Below are 24,904 nucleotides of genomic sequence, written 5' to 3' on the forward strand. Positions count from 1 at the left end.
AGATCCATACTTACTTATCAAGTCCTTGGCTTCCTAAGTGAGCCTCTGATGAGTTTCTCCATGCATTATCCTAGTGATGTCCATTAAAAATGTATCATTCACTCGTTTGAAATGAGCCTTCTATCTAAGCTATAACTATGGACAACAATCATAGGCCTTGAATTAATTCTCGCCATTACCTACTACACCTTTGCAAATCAGCCCTGTGTATCTGTAGTTTCTTGTTAGTAGGTAGATAATGTAAGAGCTCATGTAAAAGGACTTTGTCTTTTCCAAATTTCTTAGCTGCTCATCTAGGTTGTCACTGATTATTCGAGACCAATTGAACATTTTGACTCCTGAGGTGATCTCGTCAATAAAGTAGTACATCCAAGTTTCAAATGGTGCACCTTGAAGGCTGCCCATAACTCTATTCAACAACAAAATGATGTCCCCAGAATCCTCCTTCAAGTTAGTGTGAAGCAATTTCTTTGGCACTTTCTTAAGGGTGGGTCTTGGCTTTTCCAGCCACAACTTGTTGACAATTATCACACAAGGCTCAAGCTGATCTTCATAAATTTTCTTGGTCTCCTCTATGGTTCTATATGAGGTTCGGTTGTAATTTGGAACCCTGAATACCTCCTAGATGGCCGATTCTCTGAGATAAGCCAATACTCTCCAGTCCGGCGCAATGATCTGCCTTTCTTGGCTATTATAATTCCTTGCACATTCAACCATTAACTCAGTGCATTCTATTGCTGGTGGAAATCTAGCTGCCTGGACAAGGCCATTTCTCATCATTCGGCGAGCAATTGGTGTGGGTAAGAGTCCATCCAGCCCGTACATTCTTCTTTTAAAATCCTTGAAATCTACATGGCCGAGGTTGGTGTCTCCAACCCTTTTCCATTTGGAATTAATTTTTGATTCAGGCCGCAAGCCTTTGCTAGCAAACTTCATCTGGACTTTTCTCGAGAGTCCCTCCTGAGTGGTCATCAACCTGCAAGAAACATAAAAATTTAACATTACTTTCAAGAAAACTTAAGGTTTTAACCCTGATTTTGGACTTTTGCCATAAAATCTGACCTTCAGCCTGTCATAAAGCTAAATTTTTGTGAAAAATCACACTGAAAAAATGGAAGAAGTTGGCTCAACACTTAGTAAATTTTGTGAAAATAAGTCCAGCAATAAGAAATAATTTAGTCAATAACTCAAATTCTGAACCTAAATTTATACTTTTGACTAGATTTCTTGATGAAAATCTGCCTTCAGTCCTAGAATTTCTCGGTAAATTCTGTCCTTTACTCAGAAAATTTACTTTATCTTCAAAAACCTTCTTTCCTTGACTTTGGGAGAGAGAGAGAGAGAGCTCTTTAATTTTCAATCTTGAGAAAGAATGAAGTGAAAGTGACAAGTCGAAATTGATATAAGGTTGGAGAATTTGATCAATTTAGCAACTTCTCAATGTCAAGGCGGGCTTTGTGATTCTCAAGCCATTTTAGCCTTGGGTGGACTTTGAATGTTCTTGGACATTTAACCTTGGCAAACTTCGAATGTTTTATGCCATCTCTTGGACACTCTCTTGGATATTTCCTTGGACATTTTTTTGGACATTTTCTTGGACATTTTCTTTATGTCTCGACGAAGTTCATGATGTCTTGGACATGGCCAACTCCATTTATGACAAACTTTGAACTAGCCCAAGACATGTCCATCTCTATTTAGAAACTTTTTTGCCATTGAACACTTGGATGATTTTTTGATGTTTTTCAACTTTCAAAAAGTCAATTTTCGATTCTGAAGACAAGAAACCCACTGCCTTGATCTGAATGACCCAATCCTAGCTCAACTTTCAAAAAAGCTGAAAAAGCAAAAAACATATGAAAAAGCTGCTTCCCGGATTGGTCCCAAAAATGCCAAAAATGAAAAAGCAAAAAGCAAAAAAGCAGAATCCCACAAAAATAGAAAGGTGTCAGAATTAACCCTAAGTAGTTGTGGTTTTTCGTCCTTCGGACCTTCTAAGCACTTTGATGATGTCCAAACACTATTTTGATGATGATATCCCTGACTAACCTTGATGATTCCTCAAAAACTCTAACTCCAAACTCTCAACGATTGGCAGCTTAGAACCCTCAAATGCAAAAAAAAACCAGGGGTCCCCATTTGCAATGGGGCGATGTGTTAAAAGTTCACAACAGACATGTCTAGGTGCAATGAACCAAACTCAACAAGTGGAAGATATTAAATGGCTCCTATTTTCTCATTGGTTATTCAAAATATTGTAATTTTCTCATTGGCCAAAAGGAGTTTGTTGTAACAAACACTTATTAGGGCTTTATTGTAAAATCTTGGCCATTGATTCCAAAATCAATTTGAGCCATTGGAATGTAATGGGCCCTCTATATAAACCCTCTTCTTTTCATTTGTTAGGGAGAGATTTAGGAGAAATTGTTGTAGTGATACTTCTTAAGTAATAGACATAAGTCATTGAAGTTTGGTGAACCTTTGTCCATTTTTGCAAGTTAGCATGATTTCTTGGCTCTCATTAGAATAGATTTAATTTCCAAGTTGATAGATTGAATTAAGGATTGATAATATTGCTTAATGTGGAGTTGATGTGTTCATACTCTTTATAATTGAATGATTTTCAATTATTTTGCAAAGTTAGTCGGAACCACTAAATGAAAACTTAACTTCTATTACTATATTCATTGTTCAATATTTTGGTGAATATAGGTGATACGGAAATCTTTTGAATACCTTAGAAGATAGCACTGTTCTTGTGTATTAGTTGAATTTGGTGAAACAAGAATTGGTTTAAATTCCACTTTTGCAATTTCTATCTCCAGAGTTCATAGGATTAGCTTAGGATTAGAATTATCTTCCTAAACCCTCATCCTTTTTCCTTTTTTTTCCAAGTTTTAGTGGAATTAGGAATGGAAATAGCTTATTGCAAAATCATTCAAAAAAAAAAGAAAGTTACAAGTCTGGGAACCAGTAGAATCCTTAGATTGATTTACTCCTCGAACTATTACGTAAGTCCCTCGTGAGATTACCAACAAATCACAACAAACCAACTGAGACTATCCTAGAAAATACCTAACATCAATCTCTTGAATAGATTCCAGTAAGGTTCCAATTTCTAGTTTACTGAATAACCTCTGACCATTTTCCTAGCAAATCCTTTTCCATAAGAAGCTTGAAAGTAAAATCGTAATGGGGTATAACAGTGACAAATCATAATCCCAAACTAGAAGCCATGTTATTATTTAAACTGAAATTCACATAACATTTTGTTCTATCAAAGTTTCATTCTAAGATTTGTAATATATTCATTTTGATGAATACTTTTGTGGATATAGTTCTGGAAATATTTTCTAATTGTTTATTAGTAGGGTATCTAATGAAAAATGAAAAAGAATAGCTATAATTCAGTGTCTTAGCTGAACCAATGAATAGATGGTTGTTTTCCAAGGGTCAAGGTTTTGAGTGTAATATAATTGAATACTTCTTGGGTAATAATTTATTGAATCTCTGTCTCGGTGAAATATAGCAATGCTATTTTATTTACCAAGCTCAGGAATTAATCAGCTTCCCCATGGTCCATCATAGTGCTTGAAATATCAAATGTACTTGATAGTTGTTAGGTTATGGTCCTTGCTGAAATTTGTTCTGTTGTTAGATGATGAGCGACTCCACAAACATTCTTTCACCTGGAAGAACTACCAGTGAAACTGATGTGGCAGAAGCATTATTGCGAAAGATTGCTTCTGCAAAGGGAAGAGTTATTACTACACAATTCGCCTCAAATATTCATCGTATTGGCAGTGTGAAAGCTGCAGCTGAGCTGACTGGCAGGAAACTGGTAGGAATATAATTTTTTAAAATTTACATTCTTGAAATGTCGTGGCTTTCAGGTACAGAAGGTTCTCTCTGGAAAGAAAGTTAGCGATAGTATCATATGCTATATACATTTTAATGATCTTCTACATTTGTAACCTGTCAAGCTTCATTATTGGATGTTGAATTGGTGCAGGTATTTGTTGGAATGTCCTTGAAGACATACCTTGATGCTGCTTGGAGGGCTGGACTAGCACCTTTTGATCCCTCAACTTTGGTAAGTAATAATCCATGTTTAGGATTATTGATTTGAAGTTGGAGTGGTCCACATGGTCTCAAGAGTACAGTATTGGTTTTCAGAATGCTACATTACAACTGCAAATATTACACACAAATAATACTATATTTTTTTCATATTTCAATAATAATACATATGCTTATTTATAGGATTCACATTTCCTATTTTCTGGGAAACCTACTTTAACAACTCCCCTATCTAGACAAGTTGTTTTAACAACTCAAACAAATGCTCCATAACTAATAATTTTGTACTAACAACTAGGGGAATGATGTAATATTCCCAATATACAGCATGGCTATAGTTATTAGATTTTTGCGTGCGAAAAAAAAACTTTCTTGTAGTTGATTATTATTTGTGGAATATGCAGCTCTAAAGCTATAACTGGTTTTAGATAAAATTTATGAGTCCATGAAACTCAGGGTTGGAATGATAAGCCAATTAACATAGGTTTGCAGGAATGAAATATTGCTAAATTTTCCTGGCCTATTTGAGAAGACATTAATGTTTTTTTGTATGGTCGCTATAGTGTAAAATTTATCTTATGCATACTTTTGTAGGTCAAAGCTGAGGACATGGATGCATATGCTCCTAGAGATCTGCTTGTTGTAACAACTGGATCACAGGTAGTGCAGTTCCGAGTAGTTAGAACTTGAAAGTATGTTATTTCAAATGTTAATTTGCTTTCAACATTAGTTTAATACTAGATTTTGTTATATAAGTTTTAAACTTATTAAATGTGTATTTCAAGCCAGGCAGAACCTCGTGCAGCACTGAATCTTGCATCATTTGAAACCAGTCATTCCCTTAAGCTAACAAAAGATGACTTGATCTTATACTCAGCAAAGGTAACAGTTACTTTTAATATTTTGAAGTGTTTTTATAAAGATTATTGTTAGTACTTGTACGAAGCTTTGCCCTCAGTCAAGTTTATAGTCAGTAACCATGTCATCCATGTCATGTTAACAATATAAACCAGGTTTTCCTTTATGTTTAAATTGCAAGGTTATCAGTTTTTGGTCTATTTTGTCAGTTAACAATGGTTTCAACTTGCTGAAGGATGAGATGTGCCAAATGGAAATGACAAAAATCCTGTTAGTTTGATCACTCCTGCACAGAAAGGAGGAGGATGGAATATTAGAGTTTTATATCTGAATGCAAGATTGGTGAGTGGCAAAGAGAACTCCATCATTTCATCTAGGTGACCTATCACTATAAGGCAAACAAAGAAAGGGTAAGAAATCAGTCAATGTGGTGCTTCTTTTTGGGTGGTGAAGTAAACATAAAACCATGGAAAAAATATGACAATCATCTGAGTGGATCACACCCAAGCATCGACACTTAAAAAACACGGAGCATGGCCCAGCTTTTAAGAGACAAGACCAGTTAAGATTGGCTACTAAAGTGCAGCACTGAGTTGAGGAAAGCACAAGAAAGATATGGGGATATCATTATGAGATAGTGACCAAAGGATGGCAGTGTTGAAGAGGTAAAACAATTAATTTGTGGCAGATAGTTGAGGAAAGCACGGGAAAGTCATGGTGATATCATTATGAAATAGCGACCAAGGGATGGCAACAATGAAGATGTAAAATAAATAAGATAATTGAGGTGCCATTTCAAGGTGGCTATGCCACTAGCAAATTGTGCCTCAAGCAAAGAGGTCAAACAAATTGATTCGAGTTCCATTTTTGAGTAGTAAGCCAAGTCAAAAAAACGACAAGTGCTAGCAAGCAACAACATTAAATTGCGCCCAATAAACAATGAAGTTTTAGTGTCATTTTGGGACAGCATAACCAGCAAACATTTGCACTAAAGAAGAGAAGAGTGAAGTCGTAAGTGCCATTTTAAGATGCAATAGCTAGTAAGAAATCACACCGAAGTGGCAAAGAGTCTAAAAATGCACCAAGATTAAGGAAGTTGTCAGCCATGAATGAGGGTTTTAAGGTTTTGATTTTCACAAACAAAGAAAAGTTCTTTCTCATTTGTCAAAGTTCATCTGAGTTGCCTTGCATGTCTTGCTGCTCTTGCACAACGAGGTCCCCTTGTGCAAGTTTGTAGATCTCAATCTCAAAGGTTATTTTCACTTAAGTTGGTAATCATGTTCCATCTACCGTATGACTGTCGAGAGCCCACTCAGAACATCCTCACCTGTCTTGAAATCTTGGTGAAATTTTCTCTGGTACTCTTTTTTTCTCGTCATTGTGCTTGCAAATGAAATGAGTGTGTGCTTTTAGACTATTGAAGTTTATTTTAAATGCTTAGGTTTTATGTTTTTTATTTCTGTTCTTTTACTTTTGGTTTTTTCTTTAATTGCTGATGGCTTATTTCTACCCATTTGAAATTTGGGAAGTTCGACGAAACTTGCCAAGTACAATGGTCATGAGTCCCTAGGCCTTATTTTGACCTCCTTGCCTTGGGAATCACGTAGTCACGGCACCTCTTGTAACATTGGAATAATTCAATGTGTCTATGTTCAAGATTGACAAAAATTCATCATGGCATCCGAGTTGGAGTCAAAATTTTCAGTTTTCAAGTGTTTGAAAAATCAAAGAAACTGATGTCAAATCAAAGATTGGAAAGGGTTTCAACAATGTTCATAGGGTGTAGAAAATGTTTGATATATTTTAGAGACTTATAAAGATTTGACAAATTTTGCAAGTCAATTTTATATTTTCAAGAATAATTTAAGTGGCAAAAGTTTCTATGTTTCATAAGGGATAGAGATGAGCCTATTTTCAGGCCTTAGTATTTAATTACTTGTTTTAGCCTTTCAGTTTAGATTGCTTTAAAAGTTTTATTTTCTCTTTTCGAAAAGATTGGGATAGGGTTGCTCTAAAGTGACAGTTTTATGCAAATATTATACTAATATTTTATCTTTTAAGACTTTTTCTTGAGTTAATAAATAAGTGCTTCAAGCACATAATTCGCAATGATAGTTGATGATAGACTTATGTTGCAGAAATCATCAGTGAAGTTATTGTATTCTTGTAAAAGATAATGAATATTGTTAGAAGTCACACTTATGCTTAGAGGCCATTGTTCAGAAAAAGTGATTATGTAATTCTGATTGTTAACTCTATGTTTGTAGTTTCTTGAATTAAATCAAAAGTAGATTCTGTTAAGTCAAACCTTGTATTGGTTGAAATTGTCTATTTGTATTGTACTTTGAATGTAGTTTTATTACTTCATGAAATTGCATTGCGTTCATTCATCTATAAATCATTCTCTTCAATGTAGATTTACTCGTGTCTAGTTTAGCTGGTAATCTACATTCAATGGTGTTATTCCTCCAAATTTGTGTTGCAACTAAATGTTGGTCTCTGGGTCAACTAGCATAAAATTGTCTTCATTTGTGTTTGATAATTTATCGTCCTTAAATCTAGAAATCTTGCTGCAAGACTTGACTATTACAGTCAATTGCTTGCATTCAGGACAAAACATAGTCAATTAAATATTGACATTTATGAGAAACCCCTCATGAAATCTTGTACAATGTGCATGCTTGTAAATTCTGTTAGTTTTAGATTTAGTTAGGTCTTTGGGAGATTCCTCTTATTATTTGAAGAATGGTTCTGCTATAGTGCTATTCCATTTAGTGTTGTTTTGCAACAAAAAAATTTAAATGCTGATAGTTTTTGGCAACTTTGTTGAGGAACAAGATACAACAAGTTGATCTTACAAGCAAAAGATCTTGTCACTTTCTAAAAACTTTTCATCTTGGTTGATAAGGCATACTTTGGATCTTGGAGGACAATAGGACTTTTCAATCTTTCTTTCTACACACCTCCTCAAGCACATACAACAAAAGTTTCATCTTCACCAAAGTTTTGCTCTTAAGGGCTAGTTTCCTTCTTTCACTTCGCAACATGTCCCTCTGGAAGGTGGAAGTGGACAAGTACTCCCTGATATTCTCGTACCGTGGCGACAATGCAATAATTTTAAATAGGTGAGCTTCAGGAAAGTCGTCGTTCACCTCGTCAGGTTGTTTTCCCGACTTAATCCACAACAACTGGTCAACAATGATGTGACTCTTCCCTGGCCACACGATGATGGTAGAAGTGAATTCCTGCAACAAAAGTAGCCACCTGCTCACCTTCCCTTGGATGATGGGCTTGTTTACAAGGTACATCAATGCCTAATGGTCCATGTAGAACGTGAAGGGCGTTGCCAGTAGGTAGTGGCAAAAATTTTGTAGGAGTACACCATACCAAGTGCCTCCCTTTCCATCGTACTGTAATTCCTTTCAGCCTTGGAAAGTAGGCAGCTCGCGAAGATAATTGGATGGTCCAAACCCTGTACGCCCACTTTTGTGAGTATGGCCTAAATTGTGTAGTTGGAGGCATCCACGTGCACATGAAATTCTTTGTCCCAATTCGAGTATGCTAGGATTGGTGCACTCACCAGTCTAGACTTTAAGTCATTGAACGCCTTCTCTTGTTCATCTCCCCACATGAATGGTTCTCCCTTTCATGTCAGCATGTCTAGCAGGTACAATTTTTTTGCAAAGTTCTTTATGAACCGTCGGTAGTAGCCTACGTGCTCGTGGAATGACTTTACACATGTAATGTTTTTCGAGGTCTCCATCTGAATGATGACTCCTACCTTGTCAGGTTTGTCTTCAGTCTCTCCTTGCATATTATGTGGCCAAACAATTTCCCTTGTGGTACCATAATCTACATTTTTTTGGGATTTAAAGCCATTCATGCCCTTCAACACCTTTCCATGCATTCTCGAAGTGCGGTGAGGTGGTTCTCCTATCCACTGTATATTGACCAATCATGACATTTTATCAAACATGTGCAATATTATCCACTGGAAGGTAGCGGGGGCATTGGACAAGCCAAACAACATCCTATTGTATGCATACATCCCGTCTTCCACCATGAAGGTAGTCTTGAGTTTGTCTTCCTTGGCAATGCTTTTACTAGCTAGTTGTACCCGGAGAATCCATCCATGAAGGAGTATATCTCGTGGCCTGCAACTTCTAATATGGTGTCAGTGAATGGAATCGGGAAGGGGTCCTTGATGGTTATGACATTAACACCTGAAGTCCACACATATCCTTATCTTGTTCGCTTCCTTCTTGAGGGATATGACAATTGGAGAGATCCACTCACTCCTTTCCACTTGAAAGATTATGCCTGCCTCCAACATTTTTTCAATTTCTTCTTGTAACTTGGCAGTGTAGTTCTTATTCATCTGATACAATCTCTTTTGTATGGGTTGTGCACCCAGTACGAGAGGGATTCTGTGTACGCATAACTTCGACAATATCCCCTTTAGATATTTGTACGTCCATGCAAAGACATCCTTGTACTCCATAAAGATTTTGAACGCAACTACCTTCAATACGGGATTCCAGTCGTCACCAACCAATATCATCTTGGGGTTGTGTTCATCATCGAGGTTGGCCTTCACATTTGGTCTTTCAATCTTAATGATTTTGTCTCGTTCAAAGTGGTGTGCGGATGTGTCCTCTACTCGTGCTACTCCTTCCTTATATTCTTCGTACTCTGGAGGAAATGTGGCACTCTTCGTACCATTATCAACTTCTTCAATCTTTGAGATCTGCAACATGTTACACTCAGGGACCTTGTCTCGTCCTTAAAGCAGTCTTCCAGTTCAAGTGCCCCTTCATCATTAGGCTCCATTGCCTTCCGCCCCTCGTTCATCTTGAAATCTCTACCATTGGACTCTGAGTCAAAGGATGCCAGTTCTTCGTTCACCACTTGATTCCTCAGGTCATTGACGTACTTCCTCCCTTCGCTTTCGATGGAGAGTTTGTTCCGCTTCTAGTTGTGATTGGCCTTGGCAGTGATCAACTCGCCCCTTTCGAGGAAAGCATCGCACACCTTCTTTTCCAATGGAATCACTACGAAGTCCAAGAAGAAATATTGTGTGCCAATTGTCACCTACTGTGCCATTAACGTCTTGAGTGGCTTGATGTCGTGTTGGTTGGCACCTAGCGGATAGAAGGTTAGCAGCCAGAGGGTTGGCTTCCCCAAACATTTCCATGTTTCTTCTGGCAACACATTAATGCTTGAGCCTCCATCGATGATGGTGTTTGATAGCTTGCTTCCCATTATTTCCATCTTGAGTATGACCAACTTCCTTCCAGTGCTCATCGTCAGTGGCCAGGTTGCGAGGTGACTTTGTCGTTGGTTCTTTTTTTGTTTTTTTTCCTTGCCGACTGTGTTGTCAGCGACTATATTAGTGATGGCAATTTTTAATTGTGGCATGGTCTGTAGAAGGTTAGTTACCCATGTGGGTATTGTGGTTTGCAACACCTGTCTCACTATGTTTTTCTTAGATTTCGACTGTAGTGCAGTATTGGCGGTAGCAGTTTCGTTAAAAGCTCTTCTTTCCTCCGCCATCGCCCGTTCCACATCGGCTTTGCCTTCCTAAAGTCTTTGCTTCTCTATATGGGGGTCTAGATATACAACTTTCTTTGTTTGTAGTCTCGTGATTGCCAGTACTTCATCATATGGCTCTTCCACGACCAACATATTTACCCCATTATTTCGGGCAGTCGTCATCTTTGTGGTTTTTGGGTTGACACCACTTGCATAGTAAACTTGCGTTACTATTTTGATTGCTCTGATAGTTCCGCGTGAAGTGACTCTATTCATTACAATTCTGGCATTGGATCATGGGTCTACCCTTTGCGTCGTATTGTATTCTGCTTCGTGGGGTGCTGTCATTATTATTGTTGTAATGTCCCCACTTTGAAATAGGATTTAATAATAAATAATAATAATAAAATTAAAATATTAAAAATTAAAATTAACATATAAAAGAATATAATTAAATATAATCAAAATTTAATTAAGTTAATGAATGTTCAAAAGACATAAAATGAAAAGTTGCGATTCCCTCAAACATGAGATATAAAAGGGAGAAGAGAACCTCATTTGAAGGGGGATAATTTGGGAGTCAGAACTGCAGATCTGATTTAAATAAGAAGTGCAGATCTGATTGTGAAAGGTTGTGTCTCTTTCAAAGGGTGCTAATGGTGAAAGGGTATGCCTCTTGCCAAAGGGCATACATGATGAAGAGGTGTAATCTCTCCCTCACATTGAGAGATGTAAAGGAAAGGAATCAAGAGCCTCCAATGACAGCACCATCGATCAGATCAGATCAGAACTGTTATTAAGTTACAGGGAGTAACATCGTTGTTCTTGGTGGTATGCGTGGGGATTATGGAAAAGAAAGGAAGAAGCATACACAACAGAGATTATTGAATCACAGGAGAAATATGAATAACAACCTTTAGATAAAGGAGAAGCATCTTCAGTAATCAGCGAACTGAAGGGATCAAGAACAGCAGAACACCGAGACATATATATACAACAGACTGCTACATTAAGCAAACTGTGAGGAATTGGAAATATAAAGGACCAGCCAGCATTACAACCATATTAGCAGTTAATGCAGATCTGGTATGATCTTCCCTATTCATGACTTTATAGCATAATAGACTATGATTGCAGATTGAATGTCTATTAAGATTATACAATGCCTTGTGGCCAATTATATTGAGTGTATCTTTCTTGCTAATAAATAATACAATAAGAATTTAATTTATAATTACATAATTATGAATGATATACGTAATTCTTATTATATCTAGCATAAGGAACAATCAATGATGGACAATTATATATATTGAGCAAACTGCCATGATAGTAATATAAGGAAGTACAAGGAGGGAGAACAGATATGAGGTCCTCCTCTAGGTAGACCACCTCATGGTAGTTGATCAATGGTCCCATGAGGCCAAGGGGGCTTTAGCTCTCACTCTGCCCTTGGGCTTAGGGTAGAGGGTCTCTTAGACACCTTATTGTTCTTCCTCCTTGCACTTTCTTATGGTTGAGTTTTGATAAGGAATTGGACAAAAACTATGGTTAAGTTAATGTTCCTAACCCTAAGTATACAGAATTTATGCTTAATTGTTTTTCTTAGAAGATTTATATTGTTAATTATATACATTTCAATGGTTTCCTAACCTATTGCAGGATTTCAATCAAGTACACATCCTATTCCATTTATTGTTTTACATGCAAATGGTAATTTAGGGCAAAAATTAGGGTTTTACTAAAAAGGGACATTACAGTTGTAGTGGTTTTTATTATTCCCTTGCCTGTTGTTATGGTACTTGTTAGGTGATGCATTAGGATTGGTAGGTGGTTTGGAGGTGTGGTCGAAGAGGTTGCTTGTTCCCCTTGGGCAAAGAGCACTTGTGTGCTTCTTGTCTTCAGGTTGTACAAACATTCCTTGATGGAATGTCCTAGTACTTGACACATATTGCAGAATAGTTTCTTGGGATAGGTTGTCTTTGTGTAACCTACTTTACAGTCGGTGCACCACATTTCCTTATTTTCCTTCGGGTCCTCCTTTTCAGCCTTCAATTCCTTCATCATTCTTAGCATATCTCGTTGAAGGGCTTGTACTATTTTGGTTTCCTTGTTGCTACTGCTCTCCTTTGTACAATCATCATCATCGACTTTCTTCTTTCCTCCGGACGTTTTATTTTCACTTTCGATGTCCAGTTGATTGTAAGCATCAATGTACAACAATGGGGGTACCACCTTCATTCTCTTCCTCAGCAAGGGGATCAACCCTTCGATGAACTAGTGTTTTTTCAGCCCATTGGTTGATTGGTTCTTCATTTTCCCCAACAACTCCTTGAGCCTACGATTGTAAGCTTGTACTTTTTCATTTTTTCCTTGTTTGGTGTTAGTGAACGGATTTGTCTTTTCTTAACATGATCAATTTTAAACTCTGTTGCCTTCTTTAAAAGACAAGTGTTTCACTAAACAGTTGGGTAAGTGTTGCATAAACCACTTCCCTCTGAATTTTCCGTAGGTACAGCTCCCTATTTCAGTTATTCAAGGAATGATTTTAATTAATTTAATTTGAGTAGAAGCTTTTAACCCGAAAGCATGTAAGGCTGCCTACCTCATTCTTGGATGAGAGGCCAATATTTCACACATGTTTCTAAAAAGAAGAAAACAATCTTTCCTATCTTTTTCAATACAAGAGATGAAAGTAACTGAATCAAAGTTCAGTACACCATTTCCACAGGTTTAATAAAGAATGAACAGATTAAAGAAACCAAATCTGTCCTCAAACTCGAATCTTTTCTAAAAGAAAACAAACACTCAAAGGAAGGAATACCAGAAGAATAGTAATTTTCTGCAATGGAAAGATTGTTACTGTTATTTGATTAGATAAACATATGAAAAGATATGTGTCTACACAGATTCAAAACCCACAGATTTTCCTTCTCCCAAGAACAGTATGATCTTTGTATATATATATTCTTATGCGACAAAGGCACGATAATACATGTATAAATCTTTTTACATTCCAAATTTAGCAGTCTGATTCTTCCTTCTACAAAAATAGAAAATTCACAAAACAGAGGGAAAAACAAAAAAAAAACTAACCAAAATTGGTCACCAAATCTAACCCCTACTCTATCTGTCTTTCCTTCATTTATAGTTTTTAGAACAGGGGAGGTCTCCTTGAAAACTCGACCTCCCCCCAAAACAGTTATGAAACCAACATGATGTATTCTGGGACAGATGTCTCGAAGTCTTTGCATAAACATGAGAAATTACAAAAATAAAGGAAACCGGGCTTGAACCAATGCATTATGTCGCTTTTCCATCATCATCATTCTCTCCGCTTTCGCGGGCGTCATGGGCGGTTGTGAGTTCTTGAATAGTAGATTGGTTCGGTACTTTCATCGCGTTGAGCTTTGCCTTCGCCGCCTCCTTATTCCACCGGTGCTTCACCATCGTTTCGGCATGTTTCGGCAACTAATCATTTCCAATAAAAGTCATAGACTCAATCCTAGCCACCCTTGTTATATCTTCCGGGGTGAAATTACCTTTGGCCTCGATTTTCTCCATGTTTATCCGGAAAGCCCTGATTGCATCCTGTGTGTTCAACTCGCAAATTCCCAATTGCCAATCATGGTCAGGGTTAACCACCTTGTTATCTTTAACTATACTGCACTGGAGATCTTGGAGCTCGTAAACAGAGGTCTTAGCATCGGAGATCACAGACTTGAAGGTAAGCACTCGCCACATTATGGTTTTCTTTAGCACAAAGAGCTGACATTCATCCGCTACCAGTTTGATTGAGTGTTCCGCCAAAAACCTGGCAACTCCATATTCTTCTATTTTGGCAAACAAGGGCAAGATATTCTGCCATTTGTGTTCCTCCTCCCACGGTAGAAGCTGATTTTGAACTTCGGCGATAAGACTCTGTATCTCATCACATAACCTCCGGGAGTCAGTGATGTACTTCTCCCCATCCTTGATTATTCCCTCAATCCATTTCTCTACGGCTTCTGCAATACTCTTGGCCCGTTGAGCTTGGCTCATTAACTTTTTATTTTCTGGCGAAGTTGGGTCGAAGTTCTCTATAGCATGAGATATTGGGAGTGCCCCAAAACAACCAATACTGTCGATGAACTAGGCAGGAACATTTATGTGTCGCTTTAGCTCTCTCTTTTCTCGCTCATCTTTCTCCGATCTGGTGAGCATTTTGTTTGCTGACATCTGGAAGAAATGATTGTCTGTGTTTCTACTCATATTTCCCAGTTCCACCTTCGTGATCTCGAAATCATCGGGGCTAGCCTCCTTGTTTTCGTCCTTGGGTTTGTACAAGGCGATTTCAGCAACCCATTTTCCAGTTCCCTCATCATTGTCCAGGCGGGCGGCTGTCTTGAACCTTTTTAGCTTAGGACTCTTCTTTGTGTACTTAACAACCATTTCCTGAATCAGAATAGTCACGGGAAGAAAACTCCGCTTTTTGTTCACCGAAGTGGTCAACCACTAAGGAGTTGCACTGGAGCTGGTCGTTCCTTCGATCGCTTTGGAAGGTGGCGTCATAGCCACAGTCATCGTATGAGAATCCAGGGCATTAGCAACATCGCTATCCAAGTCTTCAACTTCAAATATCTGGGCATCGAGAATCGTATCTTTCACCCTTGTATCCTTTGCTTGATCCATCTTTCTTTGAGCGGCACTTCGGGACCGGGTATGCCGAGGAGTACAGAAATCCAAAGCTGAATTAGATCTATGTCTAAGCTGGGGCGGTTTGTTATCCTTACCTGCACAAATAGGCATAGAAGCATTGTTAGAAAGATGCTTTGGAGAACGTAGAGGGTCCTTATTACTTCTCGTAGAATTAGACTTAACGCCTAATTTCGCTGCTTTCTTAATGGCCACCCAGGCCGCGGTCCTTTCCAAAACTCCTTTGGTCCTTATCTGTATATCATCTTTCTCTTCCTCATCCCAGTCAATTGGAGGCATTTCAACTTTTGCACGGGCTAAGTATCTTGGTTCGAATAGCTCTAGATAGTCCTCTTCGAGCCCCCTTAGTATCCAACTTTATCTGCAATGAAACAACTTGTTCTAACACTAACCTCATGTTTCCCCTTTTGAACACCTCGAGTTCATCAGTACAATCTTCCCAGAAATCCTCTAGTTGAGGCATTGGGAGGTATGGCATTAGACCAAGACTTCGGGAAAAACCCTTATTATCGAAACCTTTCCTTTCAGGATAGAGGGAAAAATTGAAATTCCTGAGATCTGCTCCAATACTCAAAGCGTCAGACATCGAACTGCAGGACAACACGCCCAATTGGATGGGAAAATGACCCTCCCATTTATCCCTGGGTTGTGCCTTTTTGATTACAGAGGTCAGTTGTCTACATATCTCCGCCAGAACAAAGCAATCTGAACAAAAGTGAGGGAGCTTGAAGGGCTTCTCTTCAAAGTCGCCTACCCTTATGTAACAGAAGCGTGGAAAATGGATATAAAAACTACCAAACCTCTTTATCAATGCCTGTGCATCCTCGGAGATCCTTTTGGCTTTCATATTCTTCAATTCATGACACAAGTCACCCAGAAAAGCATTGTGCACCCTTTTGAAATCCTGTAAGGCCTTATCCTTTTGCAACATGGGATAGAACTCATATACGGAAACATCCTCCTCAGTGAGCTGTTTCGGTATTCCAACCAACTCCTTAACACATGCCAAAAAATACAAGAGATACGAAGACATAAAGAAGTTCTGTTTGAACTGTTTAGCCATACTCAGTTGTTCTTTCATTGAATCAACAATCAATTTAGCCCAATCCAAATACTGCTTCCCTTCCAAAACCAGCTGCACGTAGCAATAAATCCAGTCGTCGAAGCTATAAGCTTCAGCAGAACCTCTGGCCCAGTGCAACAAAAGCATAACATCATGAATGTGAGGCAACATGTGATTCTTATTAGGATTCTTGGGTAACTTGAAACCACCTCTTTGAGGAACCTTCAACCAGAATTTTGCTACATTGTTACGGTGTCCGGTTCTGTCCGCGTTGAACTGGGTGATTGACTGAGTAGGGGAAAAGTTGGAGAACTGGTAATCAGGTATCTTGAAGACTGAGGAAATTACTTCACGATTTATGGCAAGAAGGGTTTCACCATTGTCTCTCCTAATGGTCTTAGACACTGGGTCGTATCTAGCGATACATTCCCGAATCAATTTTGGGCAAGGAATGGCTGGGGGAAAAGCTGCTGCTTCTATGAGACCGCTACTCAAAATCTCCACACCAAAAGATTTGTCAATTCCCTTGAACACCCTCTCTTTCAACACCTCAAGATTTTCCCCTTTTAGGTCGGTATCGCTAACTATGGGCTCAGTGGATGCCAGGCTAAAAACATTCCCAAACAAATGTAGTGTGGACTTCATAACTCAAAGCAATAAGCCTAAACCGGTTGCAGCAAAACTTTCTACGAGAGAGAAAATGCAAGCAAAAACTACTGGAGAGAACAAGAAAAGGACTCACCTTCACAGTTGAACAACCAGATGACGACTAGCAGCAAACAAGACTCCTATCCAGGAAAAACAAAAACGCAGCAGCGAGGAACAAATGCAGAGCACTAATAATCCTTCATACCTTATTAGTGAGGGCAATGATACGGAAACATTAAATGCAATAATTCCAATTTTCAGTCTGAGTGTGTTAAGTTTGTGGATTGGACATCGCACGCATGCATTGAATGCATGGCGGCGTTTTTGAAGTAACCGCCAGTTCCTGAAATGATTACTTACTTCGAAAAGCCAGGAATCGACGTCACTTAAAACATGGTTCAACTTCCACATATTTGGTAATGAATGCACCATCAAATCATTAAAACCCGTGGGACCCACCAACTTCGTAGACATATGAACATCCTGAACAGACTTCATGGGCGTTCAAGTAGTTCAAGATGTATGCCGTGCTCAAGGAAAATCTTGCCGAGAAAACTAATTATACCAAGTTGCTGACCACTTGTGCTATATTGAACATGTTGAACATGTTTGAACCTTTTGAACTTGGTTCAATGAGTTCAAAACCCGGAGAGAAATAAAGTAACATATCACCGAACAAGAAACTTTTAGAGAGCCGCTGCACGACACTTGAAGAAAATATTAGTATGAAAAGCCTCCCTGAACACCTAGGAACCTATGGAACCTAAATGAACCTGTTGAACCCGGTTCAAGATGGTTCAACGTGTTGACAGAGTTCAACCAATTACCTAAACTTGACATTTGTGATTGAAAAAGGATTTACAGATGTATTAAGGACTTGAACCGAGGTGTCACAAGAAGGATAAGGACTCTGAATGGAAATTTTATAGGATGACTCGCTCTTGTCATGAGGAATAAATGACGCGGTAACATTTGGTATTACAGATTTCCGCCACAATTTCATTGTCTTCCTACAGGAGTTTGAATTCCTCTTGGAAAGCCTTCTTCAGGCTATCCCATGAACTCGAATGTCTCGGTTCCAATTTTGAAAACCAATCGATCGCACTCCACTTAATGTTGCAGGGAATGACCTAAACCAGTAGTCTTGGTCATCTTGATTGCTTGCCAACAAGATGGCTTCGCATGTCTTTCAGTGTCTTACAGGATCCTTTGATCGGTTATCGATGAACATGGGAAGTTTCTCCCTATCCACAAATAGACTCGCTGGGGGGGTTACCATCATTCTATGTCGGTATGTTTTGTATGCTATGAACCTGACGGGACTACTTTTCTCTCGACTGCATTCTAGTGCTTCTCTTGCACTCTTGGCCATGCGGGAGCCGCCCTCTACACGTCCATCGTCAGCATCCTCGACACCTCGGCTACCTTCGTCGTTTCTTGGCTCCCTCCTCCTTGTGGTCTTTGGCTCAAGTTACTCGGGGACAAGTCCCCAGTCTTTTTTCAGGCATCCCCGTCCCGGGGACAGGGGACTCCTAGGGGACGTCCCCATAAATTTTGCATATTGATAGTGAATTTTGACAATGAATTCTATAAGCAATTTGACTTTGACTCTCAATTTAACATAAATTTGGCTTAAGAACTTTGCTAGTTTTTTATATTTCTATAATGTATACGTGCATGCTTTATCCATGTTTTCATATGAATATTTTAAATTTCCCTATATATTTTAATTTTTCCTATTTTTATATAGCCGTCCTCAAAATTGGCAAAAAAGTCACTTTCCCAGAAAAGCGTACCCCAGTCCCTTGCTGTCCTTGTCTTGGAAACTCATGGTAACATAGGTTCAAAATTGTTGATAACCTTTCTCTCGAGGGTCCCTTCATTGTCTTCTTCGTCATGTACTGATTGTACGAACATGCTACTTTTTGTGGATGTGGAGTCGGTCCCATCATCCAAAATTGAGCGTACAAATTGATTATTTGCCTGGTCGACGAGATCCTCGTTTACTTCGTCCGGGAGTGGTAGGTTCCTGGTAGCTTCCTCCCACTCACTCCACATATGTGGTCTCTGCCTCTCCCGACTACGGCTTCGACTAATGCTTCTCAACTATTCTCCATAATTGTTGTTGTCTGTCACTTTGTTCTTTGATGCAAGTAGATCTCCTCACTGACCCCTCTCTCTCTTCCCGAGTGTTTGCAATGCGCGTTCTTTCTTTGTTTGGTCGTAGGGGCATTAATTGCCAGGGGTACGACGTTTGGTCGTATCCGTCTCTTCTTACTCCCTATAGTTTCTCTCTTTGAACTATTGCAGTATTTGTTGCCAACACTGCTCTCGGTTTTTGTCCTCGTGTAGGTCTTGGAGGGCAATGAGGTTACATGCCAACAACCTTGGTAGTCTGGAAAGTAGACAATTGATGATACCGTTTATTGTCAAGACGTCTCGTACAACTCTCTCAGGGACCTCATTTTGATGAGCCTCCCATCGAATGTACTAGTTGATAGACACCTCCCACAAGTGCACCAAGTCTTGTGTCAACTTGTCCTGCCTTGAATCGTCTTCTTCCTCAAATGAATTTGGTCGTTCAATCGGCTGGCTCATTACTTCGCCATTCTTAGTTATGCTTAGATCTCCAGGTTTGAATCGACATCGATGCCAAAATGTTTCCTCCTGAATGGAACTTGATTACATAGAGTAAACAAAATACAAAAATAGAAACATACCAAAAATAATACCAATCAACAACATTGAACACAACACATGGCAAAAAGATTTATTCTTTATTATCAAGTGTAATGTGTACAATCATATCTTTCCCGATACAACAATGAGAGTATATATAGTGCTTGATAGCTGGTTAAGCATGCAAACCATCGACAACCGCCACAACCTCTTAGGAACAACTAATTGCACTACCAAGTATACTAACAAAACATAAACAAAACATTATTTATTATTAAGGCAATTTTGTCGACTACAACCATTATATACCTCATCCAAACAAGGCCTATCCATGTCAGTATAACGGATCATGCTCAATATAGGCTCAATGAAATTAAGGAGGTAGTCAACACAATCCCACCAAGAATCATCTTGTTTTATTCTCTTAATATTTGCTGCCCTTGTAGTGCTAGATTGCCTCCATAGGTTCCAATCAGGGCTGATTACCATGCTAGATAGTGCCTCATGAACCTTCATGAGTTGTCTCAACACAAGTGTGTTGGAGGCAAAATGGATCTCCACAACCTATTTCAAAATTAAAATAGGAGAAACTTCAAATTAAAATTAAATTAAAAAGTTTACTAAACATATTTATTATTTAACTAAATTTAAACTTACCTTCAGCAACTCCAATCTCGAGAATTGTCTAAATGTGCATTGTGAGATATGGTGGTTGGTGATGAAAATTTGGATCTCCTCGGCATCAACATACACCTATTTGATCCATTCAACTTTGTTGGCAATTATTTGTAGCATTAGGCTGAGTGAGTGGATAGCACAAGGTGTCCAAAAAATGTGTTGATAGCGCTCAACCAATAACCCAACAACCCTATAGTTTTTGGCATTGTCTGGTACCACTTGAACAACATTTTGAGGGCCAACTTCCTTAATGGTTTGGCAAAGAATATTAACAATAGATGCAAAATCCTTTACCTGCCCTTCACAATCCAATGTTGTCAAAAGCATTGCCCCTTTAAGGGACATTGCAATAAGTTATAACGTTGATCAATGGGCGATTTCTTGCGTCTTTCCATACATTAGATGGACACCCTTGTTTCGACACATGAATCTGTGATGATCTTCAAGGAGGCCTCAACATGTTTCACCTCTTTGTCCAACAAGGAAGTACGCATCTTCTCATAACCGAGGCCCTTGAACCCCTTTGGAATATCATTAATTGATCTCACCATTTTTTGCTAATAACATGAGTGAACAACATTAAATGCCAATCCAATAGCATAGATGCATCTAGCTATGTCTTGCTCGAAAATCCGTTTACTCTCATTGTGAAATGATGTTTCCAATGGTCCTTTTGCTCTCTTATGTTCTATAGGTTTTCTTGAGGTATAAGCGAGAATGGATGGCCCTCTGTAAGTTCAAGATTGGAAGGTGATTGAGAGGCCTCTGATCCTTTCTTGGTCTTTGCCAAAGGATGAGCACTTGTAGATTTTTTCCCACTTGCCCCTTCCACTTTTGCTTGCTCTTCAATATATGCCAATACTTGTGACTCTGCAAGAAAGCCTTTACTTTCCGGCTTTCCTTGACAAATGTGCTTTCACTTGACTATATGAGTTCTTATATGGTTCTTTGCAATGAGAACAAATCCAAAGAAAACCTCCTCCACCTGGAAGTTGTTTTACCATTTCCACATATTTCCAAAGGGGAGAGTGTGGGTCTGTTTTGAAGTGGGGTTCATTCCCAGCACTAGAAGCACTTCTCATTCTATAAACAACATCGATAGGTACAAAGCCACAAACTAAAATGAAAAAATAAAACAAAGTCAAGTTTAAGTTTCTATATTGGTAAAGAATTGTATCATATTGCATCTTTTGTTGTTGATATTGTGCAATTGATATGGTTATGGTATTAAGTTTTGAAAAGGTTTAGAATTGTATTATATTGATTCACTCCCCACCCTACCCCCTCAGTATAATCTTGTGCTCTTCAGTTGTAGGGGTTCCGATGTGGGAAGTGATTCAACAATGAAAAATTAAGGTTTCAAGTTAGTTACTGACTGTTTTTTGAGTATTATCCATTGCATCTTTTTAACGATTCCACCAAATTTTGTTCATGGGTTTTTTTATTGCTCTCACATCTAAAAGATGCAATCATTGTTCTCACACTCTGTCAAAATCCTAAGACCATGATCTGTGTTAACATTTATGATTTTAACATAGATTCAAAAAGAAGGACCATTCACTTTCTTTTCTGAATTTTAAACATATGAATGCGAACCTTTCTTCACTAAGTAGACATCTCTAAGGAGAGAGTGCAAGAGAGACTTTTGCCCATAACAAGCAACCCAGACATACGACACGAAGAAAAAGAACAAATAACTTGTTCACAATGAGCGAAAAGGCCTCTTTCCTTCTCATTTGTCTTTCTTTCCTTATGAACAATCTTAAAAATACAAAAATGTGTAAGCATAAAATGGAGCATCGCTTTGATGTTTTTTGACATATACCAATTAACGCAAGCTATAAAAAACATTAGAAATAAGAAAATGCATTAAAATTTGCAAGGAACCACCTCTACCCTGTTTACCCTCTGGGTGAACAGTTTAGAACATACAGATAGAATGCTTAATGAGAAACAATAATGCCATAGGTACCAGATAAGATCAAGCAAATATAAGAGATACTATTTCCATTCATAATCATGTGTGTTTACAAGTTACCTTCCATGGTATATAAAGGTACCGAGGGGATGCAAGGGGCAACCGTCGCACCCGTAACTACCATCCCTCACTTACCTTACTAACAAAGTAAAGTACTACCTAATTAACTACTATTTTATTCCCGTACACTATTACTACCAACATCATCCCCCCCAAAAAAGAAGGTCGTCTCCGGATGACTTACAAACAAAATGGGGAATACATTGCTACAACAGAACCCAAAATCAAAAACTAAGGGGGTGCAGAGGGCGTCCCTGATGAAGAAGGCGTTGGTGGTGGTGTAGTGGTGGAAGCCAATCGCCCACGCAACTCGTACACCTGCTTAGTCCTCCTCTTTAGATCACGTTCTGCCACCATCTGCCTCTCCATTGCAGTCTTAACTATATAGGCTGCCTCCAGCACCTCCTTCTCCTTCCTGTCGATGCTCTCCAATGCACTAGCTAATCAAGTCTCTAACAGAGCTCTTGATGCTCTCTCCTCCTCCAACTACGTCTCCATCCTCGCCCTGGTTGCCCTTTCCTCCTCCAGCTGCGTAACCAAGGTAGACTTATCTGCTACCAGAACGTCCGTTGCTGCCCGAGTCTATGCCAATGTAGCCTCAACCTCTTGAAACTTGGCAGCCAGCTCCTCCCGAGCCGTCATTGCTGCTACGCGCAAGGCCTCAGCGGTGGATGCCATATATTGTGTCCTCCGGAGCTCAAAGTAGCCTTCTCAGAAGGCCTGCTCCACCTGTCTCAATAAGGACTGCATTCAGGTCTCTCCAACTCCCTCAGTGAGGCGCCAAGCCTCCAACATCCCCAAGTTTTCCGTCTTAGGCCACCCACTAGACTCAAAACACCTCACAAACTCTTCGCGGCATCTAATGCTGACAAAAGTCAACAATCTCTCCATCCGTTCGACCACTGCGGCATCCTCCTGGAGTCTCGTAGAGGTCACAAGCCGCTGAGCTTCAAGAGTCATATCAGCAATGAACTGCTCAAACTCTCCCAAAACTAGGTACTGGCACGGTGGTGACTGTACTGACTATCCCCAATGAATGTGGCACCGCCAACTGGCAAGTCACTGGTAGGCATGCTGGTGTAAACTGGACCCTAGCTGGATGCGATGCTGGAGCAGTGCTTACTGGTGAGGATCCTTCGACGCCCGTCGATTCCATTACCTCCTCATCCGGCAACTGATCACCCCCTCTACCTGCCAATTGGAAACTCTCTCCGCTCACCTGGGAGGTGTCAGCGGATTCCTCCTTGACACTATCAACATGCTCCTCTTCTGCATCAGACTCCTCCGTCTCCGACTCCGTTTTTGACATGGCGGGCTTCTTCCGTTTCTTGCCCAAACGTGCTTCAACGCCGTGCGTCAAGACATTCAAATGCGACCGGTAAAATATAGGCGGCTGGTCAGGTGCAACACGACCCTGTGGTTCCAATGGTTGTGAGCCTAGGGTAATTTGTGTGCGGATTGCATCAAGAAATAGCTCGATGGCGTGATGTGGCATGTAGAATTTCTTATACTGGAGGGTCATGAATTCCTCCATTCTATCTGCCAACAATGATGCCCAATTGTACACCACTCCATTGCGCAACCCATTCATTAAGACAATTTGTGCAATAGCTATATCAGATGCACGACTGGCACCTGTAAGGCGACTCTTCACCACAAACAACAAGCATCTCCATGCTCCCTTCGCCAAAAATGATTTCTCGACCCCCCTTCCCTTACCAACACTTTTGAGGCTATCCTTTTCTGCTTGTGTGAGGTTATCTCGCAACATCAACTGTAGCAAGGTGGCACGGACGTCTCGAGTGATTTTCTGTGAAGTATCATTTTTTTTTCCCTTCACTCTAGGTATCCCAAAAACCCTTGTGAACTCGCTTGCCATGAAGGAAACAGTTATTCGCTGGTGCTGGTATTCAAATATGGATTGGCAGCGGTGTCTATTATAGGTGCCAGTCATGGCACGCAAAACTACCTCAATCTTTTATATAGAAAACTGGCATTTGTACAACCCAATGTACCTATGCCTAGTGCGGATTTTTCTTTATTGGGTTGTCATGAGATGTCTTCGTCCACCAATTCCTGCAATCTAGTCCATTAAGACCCTTAAACACGATGTTGTCCACTATTACCTCTTCCTTCTCCTTTGCCGATTGGGTCTTCGGATGATGTTTCTTGCCTTTCTGAGTGCTGCACATCCCTAGGCAACCTACAACACGCAGATCTGATGGCAAAACTCTCTTGCCTGTGTCCTTACTTGATTCAGAAGTTCTACTCCCTCCCTGTAATTTTTCTTCTACGGTTGCAACCGTTTTCTCCAATCCCCCTTATTCCTGTTTGTGTCCATTGAACCGAGATTAAGTACTTTAATTTGATTTTATTGCTCTTTAATCTCCTTCCACATGCCACTTTCTTATTTTCCCTTCCTTCTCGGATCCACCTTCTAAATGTCTTCCCCGCAGTACGATCTACGACGTACGGTGTGCGGTGTGTGGTACGACGTATGACGTACGGTGTGATTTCCGTCGGTTTTTTTTTTTTGCTGTGTTTGCCGTACGATGTGCGGTTGACTAAATAAATGGACACGGGGGGAGACCCCGCACGGAGTGCTCCACTGCACGGGAGCATGCGGGCTCCAC

General features: G+C 39.5%; 1 protein-coding gene across 2 annotated transcripts in view; it reads left to right on the forward strand.

Annotated features, from left to right (window-relative positions):
* LOC131074113 (ribonuclease J) overlaps positions 1 to 24,904 on the forward strand; it is a 301,289-nt gene that overhangs the window by 117,276 nt on the left and 159,109 nt on the right. For both annotated transcript variants that reach the window (XM_058010661.2, XM_058010662.2), the window contains exons 8-11: positions 3,659 to 3,841; positions 4,013 to 4,093; positions 4,675 to 4,740; positions 4,870 to 4,962. In XM_058010661.2, the coding sequence (XP_057866644.2) occupies positions 3,659 to 3,841; positions 4,013 to 4,093; positions 4,675 to 4,740; positions 4,870 to 4,962 (423 nt within the window). The remainder of the gene's footprint in view (positions 1 to 3,658; positions 3,842 to 4,012; positions 4,094 to 4,674; positions 4,741 to 4,869; positions 4,963 to 24,904) is intronic.

This window comes from Cryptomeria japonica, chromosome 4 (genome assembly GCF_030272615.1).
Source record: "Cryptomeria japonica chromosome 4, Sugi_1.0, whole genome shotgun sequence".
In the NCBI taxonomy this organism is placed as follows: Eukaryota; Viridiplantae; Streptophyta; class Pinopsida; order Cupressales; family Cupressaceae; genus Cryptomeria; species Cryptomeria japonica.